This window comes from Mus caroli, unplaced genomic scaffold, assembly GCF_978045245.1.
Source record: "Mus caroli unplaced genomic scaffold, Mus_caroli_1 scaffold_11, whole genome shotgun sequence".
Taxonomy (NCBI): Eukaryota; Metazoa; Chordata; class Mammalia; order Rodentia; family Muridae; genus Mus; species Mus caroli.
This window is the reverse complement of record NW_028227266.1, coordinates 89,045,071-89,066,446: the sequence shown is the minus strand read 5'-3', so window position 1 is coordinate 89,066,446 and position 21,376 is coordinate 89,045,071. Positions and strand designations below refer to the sequence as shown.

At 46.6% G+C, this 21,376-nt stretch overlaps 1 protein-coding gene and 1 long non-coding RNA gene across 6 annotated transcripts in view; one reads left to right on the top strand and one right to left on the bottom strand.

Annotated features, from left to right (window-relative positions):
• Window positions 1-12,266, bottom strand: part of Adamts7 (ADAM metallopeptidase with thrombospondin type 1 motif 7) — a 37,094-nt gene extending 24,828 nt beyond the window's left edge. For 2 of the 5 annotated variants that reach the window (XM_085827885.1, XM_085827887.1), the window contains exons 1-4: window positions 11,945-12,266; window positions 3,612-3,967; window positions 1,655-1,820; window positions 794-972 (exon numbers count right to left, since the gene is read on the bottom strand). In XM_085827885.1, the coding sequence (XP_085684011.1) occupies window positions 794-972; window positions 1,655-1,820; window positions 3,612-3,967; window positions 11,945-12,011 (768 nt within the window). In that variant the 5' untranslated portion in view covers window positions 12,012-12,266. Of the gene's footprint in view, window positions 1-793; window positions 973-1,654; window positions 1,821-3,611; window positions 3,968-11,196 lie in introns of all 5 variants that reach the window. The other 3 variants (XM_085827888.1, XM_085827889.1, XM_085827886.1) reach the window with 2 other exon arrangements.
• Window positions 11,686-18,377, top strand: LOC147002114 (uncharacterized). The gene is made up of 3 exons (XR_015044461.1): window positions 11,686-11,795; window positions 14,604-14,727; window positions 15,758-18,377. It is a non-coding gene; the product is annotated as an uncharacterized LOC147002114 (long non-coding RNA).
• The last annotated feature ends 2,999 nt before the right edge of the window (window positions 18,378-21,376 follow it).

Below are 21,376 nucleotides of genomic sequence, written 5' to 3'. Positions count from 1 at the left end.
AGGAGTATTTCTGAGTTCGAGGCCAGCCTGGTCTACAAAGTGAGTTCCAGGACAGCCAGGACTATACAGAGAAACCCTGTCTCGAAAAACGAAAAAACAAAGACAAAAACAAAAACAAACAAACAAACAAAAAACCCTAACTAAGACAACTTGCTAAGTCCATACCTCCAGGACCCTCTGCAATCTCAACTGTCAGATGGAATCAAGAACAATGTACCCAGCCCACAAAGTGTTACTTTGTCCATCCCAGCCCACAGACCTGCTCAAGATCACCAGCTAATAGACCCCAAAACTAAGCAGATATTTCCAGATGGGATGCTTGTAGATGTCTCAGGTAGGGCTAGTCTAATTAGGTGTGTCTGCCCCCAGCTTAGCACAGATCTTGACATAAAGCAGGGAGGGGTTTGTTCAGGGCAGAGCATATTAACCAACCAGACCATGTACTCTCAGGCAGGCACAGAGCTATGGTGGCCCCAGCCTTCACTCACTCCTCCCAGCAGGGTGGGTCAGCACTCAGTATGGTCTGGAGCAAGGGAGGGGCATGCACAGTGCAATTCAATACCCAAGAAGCCCTACTGTGTTCTATAACACATCATCACCCTTCCAGAGATCCTGCCAGGGCCCTGCTTCTCTCTACACTCAGAGCCTGGAGACCTCCTTCATCCTTGGAGCTTGGTTCACCATCTGGAAGCCAGTCTGTCAGTATACCTATCCATGTCACCCTTTCTGTCCCACTGCAATGTCCCCTCCTCTGCCACCCTGACCACCCCTGTAAAAACTGTAGCAACCTCACCATGTTCATGATTGTCAGCACATAGCTCTCCACTTGCGGCTGCCCGTGGTACTCCACCATCTTGGAATCAGCCACTACCAAGGTCTCCACCCACTTCTCTTTGCTGACTGATCGCTGCTGCCTCCGCTTCTGCTGCTGCTGTTCCCAATGTTCTCGCTGCTGCTCCAGATCTGGGGGCACTGAAGGACAGAAATGAAGTGGGTGAGATCCCCCAGGTTCTGAGCTGTAAGGCCCCAATAGTACAGGTTGGTTAGTCTGGAGTCAAAGCAGGAGAGAGAGGCAGAGGCTTCTCACCAGTATCCCTGCTAGAACTGGCTATGGGCAGCCCAGCCACTGGAGAAAGAATGATTGACGGAGTCAGAGACACCATAAGCAACATGTAGAGAGAGTAGAGGAATTATCAATGTGGACAAGGAAGATGAGTAGCAGTAGGAGGGCTAGTCCTACCTGCAGAAGCGTCAAGCCCATGCCACAGGTTAATGGAACATCAAAGGCTAGGGTGGTATGTCTGTTTAAATGTTTGTGGCCCACTAATCCAGTGGTTCTCAACCTACTTACTGCTGCGACCCTTTAATAAAGTTCCTCATGTGTGGTGACCCCCCAACCATAAAATTATTTCTGCTGCTACCTTATAATTTTTACTACTGTTATGAATCATAATGTAAATGTCAGATATGCAGGCTATCTGATATGCAACCCCTGTGAAAGGGTTGTTTAACCTACCCAAGGGTCTTGACCCATAGGTTGAGAAACACTGCTCCAGTCCAAGGGAGCTGGGCATGAGGGTGTTCAGAGAGGTTTCTAGAAAGGACATGAGTCTCCAGGTAGTCCCCAGACACAACTCCGCAGGGAGGTACATACCTTGCATCCCACAGGTGCCTGAAGGCCTTGAGTCACCCTGCTGGGCCTGCTTCCTAGAGCCTTGGTGCTTGTATACCACATGGGGCTGGGCATGTCCAGGCTGAGCTGAAACTCCATCCAGAGGCTCAATGAAGTAGTCCTCATTGGAGAGCTGGAACACACCTCTCTGGGAAAAATTCACAAGGGTTACCGGTAGAGGGCTGGCACGTGGTGGCCTTTCCACCTACCCTTGCCCTGCCCTGCCCTGCCCAGTTGAGCCCCACCTTCACAATCTGGACCCACAATAGACAGATAGGGCAACTCCCTCCTTCTTGGCTGTTGCTAATTCTTTCCTTGCCATTCTACACAGCCAAGGGCTTCAAAGCAAAGCTCCAGCCCTTACTAGTAGCCTCTTGAAACATCTCCAAGGATTTGGCCCAGCACACACCATTAGGAGAGAGAAAGAGATCTGCATTGGAATCTGAAAAGATGACATTTTACACAGTCCCAGACGGCCCTCCTGAGTTGTGTGGCCCATGTCCATGCCCCCAGGATGTTTTGCATCTCCTTTGAATGCCAGTCTTCTCCAGCCAGCATGCCCCCTCCCAGCTGGCCATTGCTTCTGGTCAACCTCTTCAGTCTCCCTGAGGCAATGAATCACTTCAAAAGCAGCTCTGTCACACCCAAGCCACCTAGTTGCCATGACCACCAAGATATCCTGCTTCTCAAATCCACAGCTGGCCAGAGAAGGGAAGCTGGCAGAAGCGCTTTGGGCACATCTGCCTGGCATAGAGTTCGGAGAATGGAAGGTCATGAGATGCATTCAGGAAATCTACCAGCTCCGTAGCAAGCTGGAGACTCCAATAGAGAAGACAGTGTCACCCTCTTTAGACTTTGGCTACTAGCACTGATTAGACCCCTTGGGTCACACAAAGCTAAGAAACCCACAGTACTGAAAACTACACCTGTTTTAGGGACTACAGAAGGGGCTTTGAATCAGCCTCCATCCCTGAATGGTGGTGACCTTAGGCAGGGTCTGCTGGAACCTGTTTCCTCATCTGTAGAACAAGAAGCTCTCCTCTGCTCAGCTGCCATGCAGGCTCAATGAGAGGAAGTCCACCGAAGAAGCAGACACAGGCTCCTTAACCAGAATAGATTACTGCACAGATGGGCCTCTCAGGCCTAGACACTGAGCAGCTCAGGATGCAGGCACCTTGTTGCTGGTCTCACGGATTCCACCTGAGCCATTATGACGAGAATCCTTTGGGAGCAGCGAATGGCTGTGGCTGTGTATCCCCATTCCTGCTATACACGCTTGGGCACTTGACGGTGCAGAAAGCAAATGAGTGCTACCTAAACTGGAGGCACTGTAGCCTTTGGGTAGTGGCATCCCACGAGCAATTAGAAACTGTCTTAGAGGCTAGCAGAGGAAGGAAGAGAGGGGTTTCTGGTATCTCTAGGCTGGACTGTAAGGCTAAAAGACAAAGGGTTCAGTTTGCAGAAAATCACTCCTAACTGGCATCCCAGGGGAAAAGGAGCCAATGGCTTATTTAGCCTCTGCAAACTCTGTTCCATGGGGGGTGGGGGGGTCTCTGGGATAGCAGCTTCCTTCCTACCCAGGACACTTTCAGAACTTCAAGAATTGGATCCCAAAACAAACAAGCAAATAAAGCCAGGCCATTAGTGGCACACACCTTGAATCCTAGCACTTTGGAGGCAGAGGCGGGAGGATCTCTGACATGTAGACCATGGACAAACTGGTCTACAGAGTGAGTTGCCCAAGGCAAACAAGGATTCTGGCGCACCAAAAACCTTCAAGCTTTCGGTCCTTCAGAACAAGGAAGTCTACACTGCCATTTCTGTCTCCTTTATGAACACAGAGGTGACACAGGAAAGGTATACTGAGCAAAGCCATCAGACAGAGTCAATGTTGTTACACCAACCCCAGCCCTCCCCACGAGCATCCCAGAAAACTCACTAGGCCATCGCAGGCGCTAATGGCTGCAAAGCCTCCTTCCAGCTCCGGGTCCTGGACATCACCAAGCAAATGGCAGGTTGGGACACTGGTTTGGATGTGCGCATGGCCTAAACTGCTGTGACGTCGAATCTCACTCACAAAGCCGGGAGCCATCAGATAAGGGTTGGTGGTCAAGTTGAAAAGCAGTTCCCGCCCTTGGTACTGCAGCTGGTAGAAAGCAGACGAAGCCTGCATGGTGGACACATCGCGCTTGCGCAGCACCCGTGGCCACAGCTCATAGGACAGGAAGGAGCCTCCAGCATCTACTCGCACCGGGTGCACGATGTCCAAACCCGCCCGGCCCTCAGTCACAAGACCTGCAGAGAGAAAGTAACATTCAGGTCCAAGGCAGACTCAGGGTTTTAGCCGATCACCAGAAACTAGGGAACGGTCAGCTAAGAGATGGCAGGATACTTAGATGCAAATTCCTATCATGGCTAAACATGGTGAAGAAAGCTTGTAATCCCAACACTCAGGAGCTTTAGGAGACTGAGACCTTATATCAAGTAGGAGGGCACCCCCCACTACATAACAATACCCCATATCAAAAAAAAAAAAAAAAAAAAAAACCTCTTCCCCAAGGTTTTTTGTTTGTTTTTTTTTTGGGGGGGGGGGGGGGAGTTTGGGTTGTTTGATTTTTTTGAGGCAGTGTTTCTCTGTGTAGCCCTGGCTGTCCTGGAACTTACTCTGTAAACCAGGCTGGCCTCAAACTCAGAAAAACGCCTGCCTCTGCCTCCTGAGTGCTAGGATTAAAGGTGTGCGCCACCACGCCCGGCTTTTCCCATACTTTTTACCATCTTTGCTGTCTCGTCATTCCGTGCCTCAGTTTCTCCATCTGAACTCCTACAGTAACTCCTGAACCCATCTATCTCCGGGCTTAAACCTCAGGAGTCCTTCATCAACTCATTTTTAACATAGCAACCAGAAGGAGCCATGATCTTAACTGTGCCCATGCCACTGCGGCTACCCCCATCCCACTTAGAGTGCAGGGCAATATTCCAGCAGTGGCACACGAGGCCCTAGGCAAGGAGGCCTCTCCAATCTCATCTCCAACTTCCCTCTGCTGGACCTCCCAGCCTCCAGATGTTCCTCAGCAAGCCAGATGTGTCCCCACCTCAGGTTTTGCATTGTTGTTCCCTGTGTGTGAACAACCTTCCCTCTATCTTCCACCATCTTCTTTCGCCACTGCTCTGGGGTATGATGTCAGAACAGCAGCTTTCAAGCCAAACCCGGTCCTCAGTTAGTAACTGTCTTCACCAAGAGTCACACCATTCTGAGTACAAGCGACAAGGTAGAAAGACTATCTCCTGCTCATACAAGTGAACAAATGCTATTGCCAGCATTTCGGGGGCTAAGAACTAACAACTTATGTGTGCCATTTTGATGTGAATACATCAAAATAATACCAGAAACACCAGATGTGGGAGCTTGTCACACCAGATGGAACCTTCTCACTTTGCACTTTAAAGGAGCCCCAAGATTGAACATGGCAGGCACACTGACCCACCATCACGAGCCTTGTCCAGGAAAGCTGCCACGGTGAGGGACCTTCATCTGTCCTGGGGATTCAGTTCAAGCAGTTATTTCTGTCAGGGACATATGGCCCACTTAAAACTGACACTCAAAAGTGCTGCCACCTGGACCGGCATTTGCTAGCTCTGAGTTGCAAATGAGTTGCAGTTCATGAATCTTATTTGGTCCTGCTTTGAAGCTGGCTGCCTCTTTAACCCATTCTGTAACACTTATACAGAATAGTGTGAAGGATAATGTGCCAGCAAGAATTCATATTAGTAATTAAGATGAGACTAAGGGCTAGGATGGATGGCTCAGTGGGTAAAGTGCTTACCATGCAAGCGCAAGGATCCGAGTTCGATCCCCACAGCCATGGTTTAAAAAACCAGGTGTGGTGGCCTGTATTTGTAATCCCAGAACTGAGGCAGGCAGACAGGAAAAGCCATAGGCTTCCTGACAAGCCAGTCATTCTAACCAAATCATTGAGACTCTATCTTGAAGTGGACAGACTCTCGACTTCTACACACACACACACACACACACACACACACACACACGGGGTGGGGGGGAAGGAGGGAGGGAGAGAGGGAGGGAGGGAGGGAGGGAGGGAGGGAGGGAGGGAGGGAGGGAGGGAGGGAGAGAGGGGGAGAGAGAGAGAGAGAGAGAGAGAGAGAGAGAGAGAGAGAGAGAGAGAGAACCTGTTTGCTGCTGACTATGAGTACCAAATGATTTAAGTAAAGAATACTCAGTGAATTACAGCCAACAAATTTGATGTAACCTCTTGCTTTGTGTCTGTTTCTAACATGGCTCACACATAAAAAGCCCATGCTCAAACATCTCTCTGTGAGGCCTCTCTTGGCCATTTTATTTTAATAATATGACTCACTGGCTTTCCATGTCCCCCTTCCCTGCTTTATTTCCCCCCATAGCAATGACACACCCTGTCACTTAACATTTTTGTTATGTGTCCCTTTGTTTCCTCTCCCCTCCCAAAGTCACTTCTAGGAAGGTAAAAACTCTTCATATTGTTTGTTGAAGGACTTAAGTGCTAGAGGCATTTAGAACACAGTTGTCTTTCAGGAAATGTTTGTTGAATGAATGTGTAGAATGGAATAACAGCAGAACTTACATTTCAGGGGCTCTTCTGAGGGCTGATCACACTAAGCCACCAACACACAGCAGTGCCTGGCCCACTAGACTCAGCAGACATTATTGAGATTGTTACTAGGCTGATGGGGAGTGTCCTCAGATGCCTGTGGGATATGCACATATCTGTTGCCCTCCTGGGTTAGGGAGGAGGACCATTTGGAGGGCCCTCTGGTGTCTCTCTACCCCTGTCTCAGTGGAACACCATTGACTTCTTGATTTGAAAGAGTCCTTGTGAAGCAAGAGCTTATGAGCTAGAGAAAGCCTGAAGACCTCAGCTTAAGCCCTTAGGGTTTGGAAATCACTCTCTCCATCACTCTTAGATTTTCCAAGAAGGAAAAACATTCTTCATGGTGTTTATTTGTCTCTTTGTTTGTTTTCCATGCATTGCTTTTTAGAAAACCATTTGTAAATGCCTAAGATACAAGGAAGACGATATATATATATATATATATATATATATATATATATATATATATATCCACCATATGGAATTACAACTCTCAAAATAACCTTGAAGGTGGAGTGAAGAATTGTGTGGTCACAGAGTCATTAAGCCAGCTCTAATGGCAACACTAGCAACTGTGGTAATTTTTGAAGTGGTGATGAGCAAAAGCTCACTTCAAAGTGTCTACATCAGTGAGACAAGAAAACTACTTGCAGGGCTGGAGAGAAGGGTCGGCAGCTAAGGCATACACTTCTGTGCAGAGAACCTGGTTTCAGTTCCCAGCACACACATGGTAGGTCACAAATACCTGTGGCTTCAGTTTCAGGGGGTTTAATATTCTCTTCTGTCCTCCTCAGTCCCCTGTACCCATGTGGTACACATCCATACACTTAGCATACACAAAATAAAATGATTTTTTTTTAAGTTAAGAAAAAAAGGTACTTGGAGAGCTGGGGAAGATAGGTCAGTCACTAGGTGCTTGCCTTGCAAAGCGGGAGTTCAATCCCCAGAGCCACATAAACATCCAGGCCAGGTGATGTACACTAGGGAGGTGGAGGCTGGGGATCCCTGGGACTCCATGGCCAGCCAGTCCAGCTAAAATGGCTAGCTCCGGCCAGGTGATAAGCACTGTCTCAATGAAAGTGAATATCATCCCTAAAGATGATACTCAATGTTGACCTCTGGCCTCCACACATATGTGTTAATGTTGGGATTCACTGATAATGTTCCTAATTAAATATTCATACCTCATAAATTAAGTGTGTTAATCTTATCTATAATTAAAGAAAAATGCTAAATATCACTTGAGGTTATAAAAGTTGTGGGTGTAATACTTTCCAATCCAGGTTCATTGCTTCCTGGGATTTGTGGTTCCCTCAGGCTGAAGACTGTAGGTTAGGGCACCAAGAATAAGGTATATCAGACTGCCTGCCAGGTAAGAGAGTAAATGAGGGCTCAGAGAGGCAGAGTAAGCTAAAGCCACACACTGAGAATGAGGGAATGAAGACCTGACCCTGTTTCCCAAATGGCTTCTCTTCAGTACTATCCATCTATACTCTCAGACAGCTGTCCTTTCTCACCATCGATATGAAGAAATTTGACTAGACAGGTTTCCTAGAAGTCCATAGCTAGCCTTCAGAAGGAATCTCAGGGATACGGCTCCGGTGGCAGAGTGATGGGTAGCATACATACAAGTCTGTGAGCCTGAGTGTAATCACCAGCTTTGCAAAACTGATGGCAAACACCTGCAATCCCAGCATCTGGGAAGGGAGAAGTGAAGGTCAGAGACCCAAGGTCATTCTTAGCGGCATACAGAGCATGAGTGCAAACCGAGTTATTTAAGACTCTCAAAAACATTTTTTTTTCTGTACATCTACCTACATTGGTGCTGAGAGCCCCCTGATCTTCCCTTGTCCCCTAGCCCTTTCCCTCTCCACAGTTCCTAGACTCCAGGCACAGCCAGGAAACTTGCTGCTCTGATTCACTGAGGTTTTTCAGCCAGATACCTGACCCCTCAGGCCCAGAGAAATGTTCTGGTCCAAGTATCATGCAGACATAGCCTGAGCTCTTTGCTGCCACCTGCCAAGTTGGGAGACTAAGTCTACCCAGAGGCTCAACTATGGCCATGTTACAGAGTCAAGCCCTCCCTCCACCTGCTGCCAAAACTCACACAGGGTGCCACTCACATGCCAATGATGTGCCCCTACTCAAGACCTGGCCCTTTGCCCACGGCTGCCCTGACCTCTCTGAGAGTCACGGACGAGCGAGCTGGGAAGAATCGCTGTGTGGCTCTTAGCAAGTCTTTCCAATCAATGAACTTCAGGGGGTGGGAAGTGCAAAGAGTTCCCAGACTTCCTGGACAAGAATTTCTTAAAAACAAATTCCCAGGCCCCATCCCAGACTCACTGAATCAGCATCTCCACAAAGGAGGATGAGGAAGCCTTTTTTTTTTTTTTCAATAGCAAAAGCCTCAGGGAACTGGACTGTGAGGAAGGATAGAAATCTCTCACTGGGAGTGAACTTGACTGACCTTCAGTGGTACCTACAGAGCTTTGAAAAGTTACAGGTACATAAGACCTAGCCAACAGACTGTTCTACTGTAGGTTTGGGGTTCTAGGGTCCCATGATGTATAGGCTGTGTAATCGTACCTTCCCAGGGGTTCTAACTGGGTCCTTTCAGAGGCTAGCATGCTTGCTGCCCTGGCACCCTAATAAGAGTATTTGAGACTACTACCCCATGGCCATAAACTGCAGGCCTGTTCTATTTAATGGCACATATATTGGGAAAAATTAGTCAATTTCTAATGTCTAAAAATTATATGATCTTTACCCCTGCACACACACAAAATTTCCATTCCAAGCCTTCCTTAAAGTTTTGTTATCTACACACATCAGACCTAAATCCATACCTGTCAAAATGGGCTGGAGAGAAGCAGTGAGTCCTCCTTTGAAACCTGTGCTCCCCATCTGTCTCTGTCCCCACTACTTACTACTGTGGCAAACCCTGAGGCTGAGTATAGACAGGTTGTCTGTTCAGTATCGTGCATGTATTTCAGTGAAGAACTTCATCTCTAACCAAGGTGGAAAAAGCGATAAATGGGCCAAAAGCCCATTGTCTCTAAACAAATCTGTCTTTCTACCAGCCTTGTTTGCTCATTTCTGTTATGAAATGCTGGGTTCACGACACCTGGCATATGCCCTGGATACTAACTGTTTGGGAGCATTTGGTGTTCCAAAGTCCAGGGAAATGCAAAAGACACTACCCTACCCCCATCAAAGAGAGAGGCTGACACAAAGCATCCACAGCCTCTCACCCTGGCACAGTATAGAGAAAGTCCAAGCAAAGGAAGGAGACACTGCCTTGCTTAGACTGGAATGGACTGGGATGAAAGAGATCTTCATCAGAGACAGCCCATTGTAAACATCAGGCCCTCAGACTTGCTCAGCATGCACAGTAGGAACCAAGTCACCTCCTCAACCTTAAACCGTGTCAAAAGATAAGCAAAGAGAATTAAAAGATGAGTAACACTTAGTCATGCCTACCTGAAGACCCTGGTACCATGCCTACCAGAAGACTTTGGTGGCTGAAACCATCAGCACCTAGTGTCAATAAAGGATAATTGCAGGTTCAAATACATTCACAAGTGGGGACCTACACAGGAACAGAGCCTCAGAGCTGAAATGCCTTGGAATAGCAGCTGGCACCACCCAGCAGGGTGCCAGTGGCTCATGGCAAAGTGTTCTGCCAGGTCAGGTCTGCCTTGATATAACTCTGCTCCTGCCACACAACACACACTGCTGTAATAAAGACTCTGTGTATCACCCCCGAGGTGACAACTCTCACTTCAGAGCCTCTGCCAGAGAAATGCCAACATTGTACTAACCTTCACCTCACTATCAAGAGCCTAAATTACAATCCAGCCCTTCAAATGACCTGCAGAAGTACATAGACTCAGGGCTCACAGAGCAATGCAGAGGAAAATACAACGAGGGGCGGGGGGGGGGGGGGGGGCGGATCCCGCTGGGCAACCCAGGAGACCTTGAGAAAAAAAAAAAAATTAGTCCTAATTCTCCTAAAACCTGAGCCAAGAACATGCTCTTTGATGCTCCATTCAGTAGCAAGGGCCCATGCTCAGAAAAAAAAAAAAAAAAAAAGTCCACAGCCTCAGAGTCAGAAATCCTGAGACCAGAAACAGGAGGGCCCCATATTACATATCTAGAGGGATTCCAGAGACACACGCTCCACACTGGTGGGCAGCAGAGCCTAGATTAGTGAAGAGAGGGTGACTGGCCTGCTGACACCCCAGGCAACAAATCCAAATAGCAGGACTCATCAAAGACTCATCAAAGAAATCCTATGGCGTGTGTCTAACAGAGTAATAACGAAAATGGCCACTACTTGGCAGTTACTACCCAGTAATAAGCAACTGGTCTTCAGTGTTTCAGATCTCTTCAAAACCCTAAAAGGTGGACCTCCCCTGACCACACACACCTTCCAAGGGCCCAGGAGCAAGGGATGTTTCTGCTTTCTCTTTCCACTGCCCACCTCTGACAGTTCACGCTAATCTTTTAACCTGTTTCCATACCCATAGAAGAACTTTTTATACATGTTGGCTGCCTTGCAGTTCTGATAACAGATTTTGAGAAATAAGAATGTGTTAAGCCTAGGTCCCAGCAGGTACTCACACACGCACACACCCAGACTTCTTGAATGTCACTGTTAGATTAATCCCAAAATGCAGTTCTCCTCGGTGCTTTAAATGTCCCTGGCATCCAGACCCATAGCTACAGTATCTTCACCAGGATGGCAAATGGCCTAATCCGGCCCAGGGCATATCTTCTTTGAGGTCACCCCTGCCCCATGCATATTGGTCCAACTCACTCAAGAGTTCATCCATCCCTCCAGTCCCTTCACCCCTGCCATACCCTTGAATCCCTCACCTGCAGATACATAACCAGCCCCCATTTGGCCTGGAGCTTCCTAAACACAGGCTCTGGGGTCTTCCACATCCCTGACTCTCACAGTCCCAGACCCGCTGCTCCCGACTCTCCAGAAGCGCGCTGCAACGCAGGTCGCGGCCAAACAAGAGCCTGGATGCTGGCCAGAGGCTCGTCGGAGGCCGGCCGGCCGGGCGGGGCTGGGAGAGTTAATCCAGGGCGGAGGAAGAAGCTCAGGCTCCCCCATTCCCCTCCCTTGAACACTTGGGGGAGGGGGAGGCAGGAAATGCAAAGGCGATGGGGACCCGGACCCCCACGTCCGCCAAGCTGGGAGGAGAGGCGGCGGACCCCGGTAGACCTGCGACCTGGCGCGGTCCCCAACAGCGTCCTGGCTAGTTTGCTTTCCAGGAGAGTCACCCCGAAGGAGAGTGTAAGAAGCCGTCTCGCGCGAATCGTCCAGCCCACTCGGAGGAGCGCTCTCCTGGGAAAGATGCACTCAGCGCAGCACGCGCGGCAGGGAAGCCGAAGCCCGAAGAGTGCAAGCTCACTCCAGTAGCAAGTCCCGGATGCCAGCTGAGTGGACAACTGAAGGATGGCTCCCGGTAGGTGCAGCTTTTCTCAGCTGCCAACACAACCCCAGCTGATCCCTAGTCTCAGAGTAAGCCGGTCCTGCGCAGGGTGCACAGAGAAGCGGATGGGACTGCAGAAAGGGTGGCAGGGTCAGACGGGTCCCAGAGGCTCAGCCACCCACCTGATGCAGGTCGGACGCGAGGCGCCAGAGCGCACAGGATCAGGAGGAGACTCGGACCACGGTGCATGGCCCGGACGGGGTGGCCGCAGGACGACCCCTGTGCACTCCTTAGTCTACGCCGTTGCGTCCCAGCCGGGCCTGGGTCCGACTCAGGACATGCCTGGCTTTAAACTCTTCCCAAGGTCCTGGTCCTGACTCTAGCCGCGGGGCAGCTGCACTCGCTCCTCCGGCAACAAAGACTGCAAGGCCCGCCCCCTCAGCCAGCTGCCGAGGCAAAGAAAGAGAGCGAGAAGCCCAGGGAAAAAAAAAAGAAAGAAAGAAAGAAAGAAAAGGAAGGAGGGAGGGCGGGAGGGGGAGCAGGGCGCCCACCCCCGCCCCGCCCGGCGGGCTCCTGCCCCCGCCCCCACCGGCCTCGCCCCGCCCCCGCCAGGCCTCAGCGCCCTGCGGGCGGGCCACCTCTCGCAGAGCACGGTCCCCACCCTACCAACTCAGGCTCCGGACCGCCCGCAGGGCTACAGACGTCCCCCTGGCGGTGGTGCGCGCCCTGGCCGTCTGTATCCTCCGAGGTCTCCCCCCACCCTCCCCCCTCCCAAAAAAATCTGGAGTTCTGCAGTTTCTTGTCACTATCTATGCTTCAGGAGACATTATTGGGTACGCGTCCCAGGCGAAGAATGCCTGCCCTTCAGAGAAGGAAACCTGGAAACCCCCAAGGAACAGAGATGGCACAGCAAGGAGGCACGATCCGGGGGATTCTAGATTTGTGTCCAAAGTCAACCTAGGAGAAAGACTTGGGCCCTTCTAGACTGGGCAGCAGTTCGCTGATTCCTTGTCTCCAGATGCTTTCAGATGTCTGTTTTCCCTGGAATCAGGCACAGCGTTCTGCCAACAGCCTAGAGACTCTGGTGGGCCAAGACAGTGGCTACAGACTTTCAGAAGGGACCCTGGTAGCCTGAAAGCCAGCCAACCTTGCTTCATATTCCTAAAAACCTTCTGTCCTTGGTGGCCCTAATCCACATCCCCTTTAGCCTATACTTCCAGGAGCAGACTCAGGAGAACATGCACGCGCGGGGCGGGCGCGCGCACACACACAAACACACACGCACACACGCGCGCGCGCGCGCACACACACACACACACACACACACACACACACACACACACACACACGCCTTCACTGAGCCTGGGTCACCAAGGTACACAGGGACCCATACGGCTCATTGGCAGTCTCATAGTCTCTCTCCTACTAGAGAGCTCACTTCTACCTCTCTGCTGTCCGACTCTCTTAGCTCTAGGGAGATGTGGGTAATGCATCCCCATCTGCTCTCCTCACAGTCATCCTCAATGTCTCCATCTTAGTTCCTTTAGGTCTTGGTACCACCTGAGGCTGTGACATCCCCTGCAGCTGCTGTCCACTCTTCTGCGCCTTTGGTTTGTTTCGTTTTGTGTCCTCTAGTCCCTTGTCATCTTTCCTCTCTTTACCCTTTGACCTCTTCTGGCTCCATCTTCCCTCTCCTCCCGCCACCTCTGACACCTCTGACAGTGGCAGGAAAAACAAAGGCTATCCCATCTTCCTGAACATCTCCCACCCAGTGCAAAGGTACCGAAAACTGGCACCTACTTTCTCTTTCTGAATATGCAGAGCAAACACTTTGCACTGTTGGAAAATGATCTCACCAGGACTCTGCAACTCTCTCCCTCCGTCTTCCCCCAAGGATTCAGTTCCAATATCCTCTTCTGCCCATGGTTTCCATGAGCTACTAACCCTCAGTCTAAACATTCTATTCCTAGTAGACACTGATGTACCCCTCTGTGGATACGTATCCCTTGTAACTCCTACTTGTTCCTCTGCCCTCTTCTCAAGCTTCTCCAGAGGGTTGTTCATAGCAGTTGCCTCCTGCTCCATCCCTCATCTACCCTCATACAAGCCTCAAAGCCAGAAATCTTTAGATTGCATCCTGGACATGTCCTCTTCTTAGCAAGCTGCTCACTCCATAAGTCCATACGTGCTAGGTTTTGCTGCAGGACCAAGGGATGCAGCTGTAAAAAAAAAAAAAATCAACGAGTCCAGACTCTGAAGGAAATCACATAACAAGCACATAGGAAAATGTAGAAATGAAACCAGCCACTGCGAAGCACACTGAGGAAAATAAACAGCTTGAAAACAGAGATCTATTTTCTATGTGATGGTCACAGAAAGCTGTCACCATTACATATCCATTTGATCTGTGAACCACAATGTCCAGACAGAAACAACTGCATGAAAGAAAGAAAAAAAAAGGTGGGCACATACTTGTCAAATTTTCAGGCCTAGCTTTTATATCACTTCTTCCAGAAAGTCTTTGCAATCCGTCGTCAGCGTTACAGAATACCGTATCATGGCCCTAATCACACTAACCAGCCATTGCCTGGTATGGATCTGCCAGTCTCACCACTGTGAACTACTAAGGCTGGCTTTTATTGGTCTTTATGAACCTCACACCCAGCACAGCATAGCCTTTCCTGGCCAACATAACCTGTTCCCCTTATTTCTTTAGTCAGTCTCCAAGGCCAAGCAACAGATTAGAGGCTTGGGGGAAATGCCACATTGATGTTTCTATTTTCTTTTTATTTATTATTTATTTATCTGGATGTTTTGTCTACATGTGTGTCTGTGCATCAGCAGGGTGCCTGGTGCCCAGAATGGCCAGAAGGAAGTCAGAACCCTTGGAACTGGAGTTACAGATGATTATGAGCCACCCTGTGGTTGCTGGGAATTGAACCTGGGACCTCTCGAATAGCAGCCAGTGAGTGCTCTTAACCACTAAACCATTTCTCCACTTCCTAAAGTTTGTATTTTCAAAGTCCACAGCTATCAACATCTTCCTCCTATTTCTATCCATGTCCCAGATCCTGGTCTATATTCTGTCCACATACTACTGAGTACCCTCACTGTAAACCTCTTTGGGAACTAGACTGAACACAGTGGTGTTATGGCTTTTTAATAGTTGTGTTACAATTTTCCTCTTACCCAGTTAGCTAGCAAATAGTTGAGACTGGACCATTATATTTACCAAGCTTTAAAGGCACAACAACCGAGCAGTATTACACTATTTTAATCCTCTAAGCTAATTTACTACCTCCCAGCCAGAATCCCAGAGATACTTGCATTTTATGGCTTTCTCTGCAGGAGCTTCTTTCTCATGGTATTTCCCAGACTTTCTAGATGTGTTCCCTACCTTCGACCCCCAGCCCAGTAACTGAAGCCCTGCCTACTTCTATTCTCCCCAGTAATTGAATGAAGCCACTTTTATTCAGCCAATAGCTTTACATTGGAAGTGAGGTTTACACAACAAAGGCCGGTGTAATTGAGAATTTCTTGCCTGGAGACGACCAGATCTTGGGGTTCAGAACTTAGCCTTTGTATACACAGCACCAGATGAACCCCCAACACGTCCCCCTTTTTGCCTAAATGGAAAGCTTCTTTCTTCTACACTAATAAATGACATATAACAAATATGAAACAACTATGAAAACTATTAAGTAGGAATTACATTTACAATGTCCAGTCTGTTTGGTAAGTTTTTGGTAAAGTATTCTAAAATCTATCCTAGCTTGGTAAGTTTTGAATTCTGTACCTAAATAATTTTCTATATAACTTCGATATGTCTATATACCTGTGTATAACTAACATATATTATATAACTATATAGCTAATAACTTGTATTACTAATTAAAATATAGGTTATTAATAACTAATAACCCATATAACCAACAACTTGTATTACTAACCTAAAAACATCTTCTTAGATCTAAAAACATCCTTTTGAATCCTAGACAACATAAGCTTAACTGTGAGACTACAGCTATCTATTCTTCAACCCCATCAGCGGCTTGAGAAGGAATAAATATTACCTGAGGATGCAGGAAGTTCAGGCAAGCAGCTTTGAAAACTATAGAAATGACAGAGAAAGTTGGCTGCCTGAACAGTCCCCCAGAATTTCTCTAAAACAGTGGAGCATCATCTTCAGCCCTCTGGCCCAGAATATCTGGCAGACCTTTCTGTGAAGCAAGAGCTACAAAGGACTTGCCTATCTTGTCCTTGCAAAGCTCCGCAGTCAACTTTCCTGTGTCCAGTTTGGAAAGCATCTTGTCTGAAGTTGAGGTAAGGGCACTTTCTTGTCCAGTGACTAGCTTGCTACATATGAAGCAAACTCTATATGGAGGTTCTTTGATGCCCGTCATTCCAGCACACATAGAATGGCAGTGCTGCCGGGAAGCAGACCTGTCTCATCAAAAAAAAAAAAAAGGCTTTAATTTCATAAAATATTTTAAATGCCACATTCTGTAGATCTTTGATATTTCTGAAGACCATCTATCTATAATATATCTGAATTGTTTATTTCTAGCTATTTACTATCTGCTCAGTCTAGGAAACATATTTTTATAATTAACTAAACTGATTTCTAACATGACCATGAGTTTGATTGTCTGGTGGTAATTTGTACTTCTTAATTATCATAAACAGTTGGTAATATCAGGTATCATGGACTAGAACTTAACATTACATTTTTAAATGAGTTACATAGGTACAATACTATAATATGTTGTAGCAAAATATTAATATATGCTCATTTGTATCAATATACAAACCTCTATACCAATGTTACATTATTGGCTATAAAGCTTTTTTTTGTTTAAAAGGAGATTCAATAATCTACCCCCTTTTCTATTATTCCTTTAATATTCCTATATCCCCCTTTTTCTTTTCAGCCCCTCTCCCCCACATAAGAAAGAGTCAGTAGAGCACAGGTTCTTAATCCAGGTTCATGGTTTTGTGCCCCACGTTGGGTGACAGATATAAAAGTAACTTTTATTCACCTGAAGTAATTGTCATTTCCCAGGGTTACTGCCTTCATTTGCTAACCTAGGCCTAGTCCTGGAATTGTCTGGCCTGGGTATAATCTAGGCCTAGAATATTCTCAGCCTCTGAGACTTACTTCTGAATAAGCGTACTCCTTCCTAGTTCTTTCTGATCTCTGCCTGGCTAGTTCAACTCAGCTGTTCTGGATCAAATTTCTCACCAAGCTGACTGATTCAATCTGGTTTCTCTCTCTTGGCTTCTGAATTGCTCTCTTGGTCTCAAACTAACTTTGGCAATGTTTTAAGGTCTGGGTACTGCTGCCTGTCTAACCAGACATTTTATGCTGTTGTTAATGTTACAAGGAAACTTTCTCATATGCTGTAACTACTGTTAATAGGAAACTTTCTTGTACCCGGGTTGATTGCGTATCCTGTTATCTTCTGTGCTTTGATGTTCTTGGAAACCAATCACAATAGAAGTCAGAACATAGTTAGCCACAATAAGCTTGGAGATGAAACAATTAACGTGTGTCTTGTGTGTGTGTGTGGGGGGGGGGTGTCTATGTGTATGACTGTGGGTCTCTGTGTGTGTCTGTGTATATGCTTGTGTATGTGTCTGTGTGTGTGTGTGTGATCTATGTGTGTGTCTGTGTATGTGTGTGCATGTGTGTCTGTGTGTGTGTGTCTGTGTATGTGTCTCTTTTGTGTGTATGTGTGTGTATGGGTGTTTGTGGCTTAGAGATGGCTCTGTTTCCTTATTGGAGCACTGCTAAAACTTCTGATCAGCTTCATAACTTTTCTCATGTTTACCAGACTAAGCTCCATGACAACAGTCATTGTTTCACTCACTAGTGTATCCTAAGTACCTAAAACAATGCTGGTTTTATAATATGTATTTAAGAGATATTTTCAATGTGTAGATAGCCATTGCGTGATTGACATTCCATTATGGGTGCCTGCCCTTACTCCTCCTCCTAAGGTGATTACTTTGGTTGTTTTCCATCTCTTGCTGTGACTGTACACTTCACATGAGTTCATATGTACGATGGAATGCTTGATCTAGAATTGCTAGTAAGAGTATATGCATTTTTGGTTTAGTGGTTTGAGACAGAATTTCATGTAAACCAAGTATGGTGGTTTGAATAGGAATGGCCACCATAGCCACCGAGTGTTTGAATGGTTGGTCCATAGAAAGTGGCACTATTAGGAGGTGCGGCCTTTTTGGAGTATGTGTGGTCTTGTTGGAGGAAGTGTGTCACTGTGAAGGAGGGCTTTGAGGTCTCATATATGCTCAAGCTCTGCCCAGTGTGGAACACAGTCTCCTTCTGCTGCCTGTGGATCAGATATAGACCTCTCAGCACCATATTGGCCTGTACACTGCCATGCTTCGCATCAGGATGATAATAGACTAGGCCTCTGAAACTGTAAGCCAGCCCCTATTAAACATTATTTTATAAGAGTTGTCATGTTCGTGGTGTGATTTCACAGCAATGGAAACCCTAAGACACCAGGTTAACTTGATGACCTCAAACCCCTGAACCTCCTGTCTCCACTTCCTGAATACTAGAACTACAGACATATGCCATCATGGTCAGATGGGTCATAAGCATTCTTTTTCCTTTCATCAAATTTATTTTTATTATATATATATATATATTAAGTACATATTAAACACATTATATTATATATTAATACATATATATTAAACACACACATATGTGGATATTTTACCTGCATACGTTTACAGTGCCTGTGGAGACCAGAATAGGAAGAACATTTGGTGTCCCAGGATTGGAGTTACAGATTGATTTGAGCCACCATGTGGATGCTAGGAATTAAAGAGCCCCAATGACCTGCTGGGCCATTTCTTCAGCCCTGGTTATGTGTATTTCTAAGTTTGATAGACAGATACTGATAAATTAAAGATATTATTTTTCTTTAATCTTTTCCACCCCAGAAAATTGAAAAGTAATTGGAAATGCTCATTCAGTTAATTGCTGAACAAAGCTATCCTAAAAAATAGGCCCCTTAGAGGACAGGAAAGAGGCTGAGTAAGAGGTGACCTTGAAATTACTTGGGATGACTAGCTTGGAACAGGATGTGAGCTGTCTTTGTGGGCCTAATTGCCCATTGTTTTGGAAGCCCTAGAGGCACAGGAATTCTCAATCTATTCCCACTCTGTAACCAGCTACAACCTTACAAGGCTAAGGCAGCTCCATACTGTGAAGGATAATGCCACAGGAGGACTTTGTCTTCCTATCCACATTGGGATGTTGAAGCTATCAATCAACTGAGGAAACAAGATGAGGTTCCATAGACTGACTTCTGCCTTTTCAGTTACCATTTAAGCCTGTGGCCACTGAGCAGTGGCAGACATTTAAGCATCAAGAATGATGGGTGGCCATTGGACAGTAGTAGACATTTAAGTATCAAGAATGATGGGAGGCCACTGGATGATGGTGGCGCCTTTGATCCCAGAACTCAAGAGGCAGAGACAGGAGGATCTCTGAGTTTGAGGCCAACCTGGTCTACAGAGTTCAAGGGCAGTCAAGGCTACACACAGAAACCCTATCTTGAAGGAAGAAGGAGGAAGAGGAAGAAGAGGAAGAGGAAGAGGAAGGGTGTGTGTGTGTGAGTGTGTGTGTGTGTGTGTGTGTGTGTGTGTGTGTGTGTGTGTGTGTGCACGGTAATTCAGGTACCTACATATGCCTTATATATAATGTTCTACGTAATATGTCTCTCAACATAAAGCAGATATTATTATCTCCTCTTTAGAGACTTGGAGAGTGGGTATTTTATCTCATACCCCGTCTTTGATGGTCTCGAAGAGTCCTCAGGTTTCCACCACTGACTTGCCATTTAGAGATCTGCTTCTTGAAGGGTTCACCTCCTAAAGTCTTTCACCTTCAGACAGCAAAGTGTATGGGAGGTGGATCACTTCCCCCTCCCTAGGGACCAGTTGGTGTGCTGGTATAGCGTGTAAGTGCAAATAGCCAAGAGCCCTGCTGGTTTTCAAAGGGATCTATAGTAATGGCCACCATGTTACTACCTGAAGTCAAATATTGTCCTTGCCTCTTGCCCACAAACTCTCAGAAGCTAGGAGTTGTATCTAGTGGACCACCACCCAGTAATATCTCTGTAAATTGTTGTCTGAGAGAACAACTAGATGGGAAGCCACACACCCTGACTGCAGAGCCTTACGCCAGCCAGTACAGCCATAACCAACCGTCTTTGAGACTTTGGTTGCCCCTACTAGTATAACTATTGCCTTGGCTCTATTTTTCTTTTTGAACTATTTTCCTTTATTTCCATGCCATTGTTTCAACAATGGATGCTCCATGGGCTCATGTCTGGAAATAATTTGGAAACATTTTTATGCTTTTCTATTGTACTATTGAGTGTAAAGGATAAAGGATGAGTAAAAAGAGCCCAGAAACAATTGTTTCATGGACTGTATTAACGTATAAGTGTTTGTTTTGACATTTAAAAGCCACAAGACTTGCTCGTAAGGAGGGATTGGAGAAATGAATTGCATAGGTCTTTTTTCTTTTCCTTTCTTTTAATCACTAAGTCATTTCACTCCGTCATTTATCCAACAAATACTTATTTGTACTGCCTGCACTGGGACTTAAGTGAATAAACATAGCATAAAACTACTTACAAAATTACTCTTTTCAACATTTAAAATGAAGTTGTTTTTATGGTCTATGGAGAGGAAGAATATTTTAAAGATGAAATAAACAGTAAAATCTGTAGAGGGAAGCTCATGGATTTCTATTAGCAAAAAATTTTCTCAGAGTTTTCAGGGAAAGACAGAAAATGTGATTAGAATAGCCCTAGAATTCTCTCCATCCATGCTACAAATGCAAAGTCATCAACAACAACAGCACAAAACAAACAAACAAAAACTCCTTCAAAATTCATGGAGAAGTGGTTTTCCAGCTCTGAGGTTCTCAGTCAAATGTGAAGGGATGTGGCATGAGGAGACTTTAAAGAATGAAAGATCCCAAAGTATTTGTTTTCTCTGCACCCATTCTCACAAAGGAACTAAGAAATGGATGATCCAATGGGAGCTGGGGGGGTGGCAAACACCTGGTACTCCAGAGTCAAAGGCCTTCACATTTCTGTGAGTTCAAGGCCAGCCAGAACTAGTTCTAGAATAGCCAGGGCTACACAGGAAAAAACCTTGTCTTGAAACAAAAGAAAGAAAGAAAGAAAGAAAGAGAGAGAGAGAGAGAGAGAGAGAGAGAGAGAGAGAGAGAGAGAGAGAGAGAGAGAGAGAGAGAGAAAGGAAGGAAGGAAGGAAGGAAGGAAGGAAGGAAGGAAGGAAGGAAGGAAGGAAGGAAGGAAGGAAGGAAGAAAACTTAGGTTTTGCATGGAAAACTTAGGTTATGGTTATGTTCAAGCCGCAGGCTTGATTAGCTGACCATCATGGGTGATAGTAAATTGCTTCACCAGTGCAGTAGAGAAGTAACCTATACAATGGCACATGCCTGTAATCTCAGCACTCAGAGACAGAAGTAAGAAGATCAGGACTTCAAAGCCACCCTTAGCTACATGAAAAGCTTGAGGCCAGACTGGGCTACATGAGAC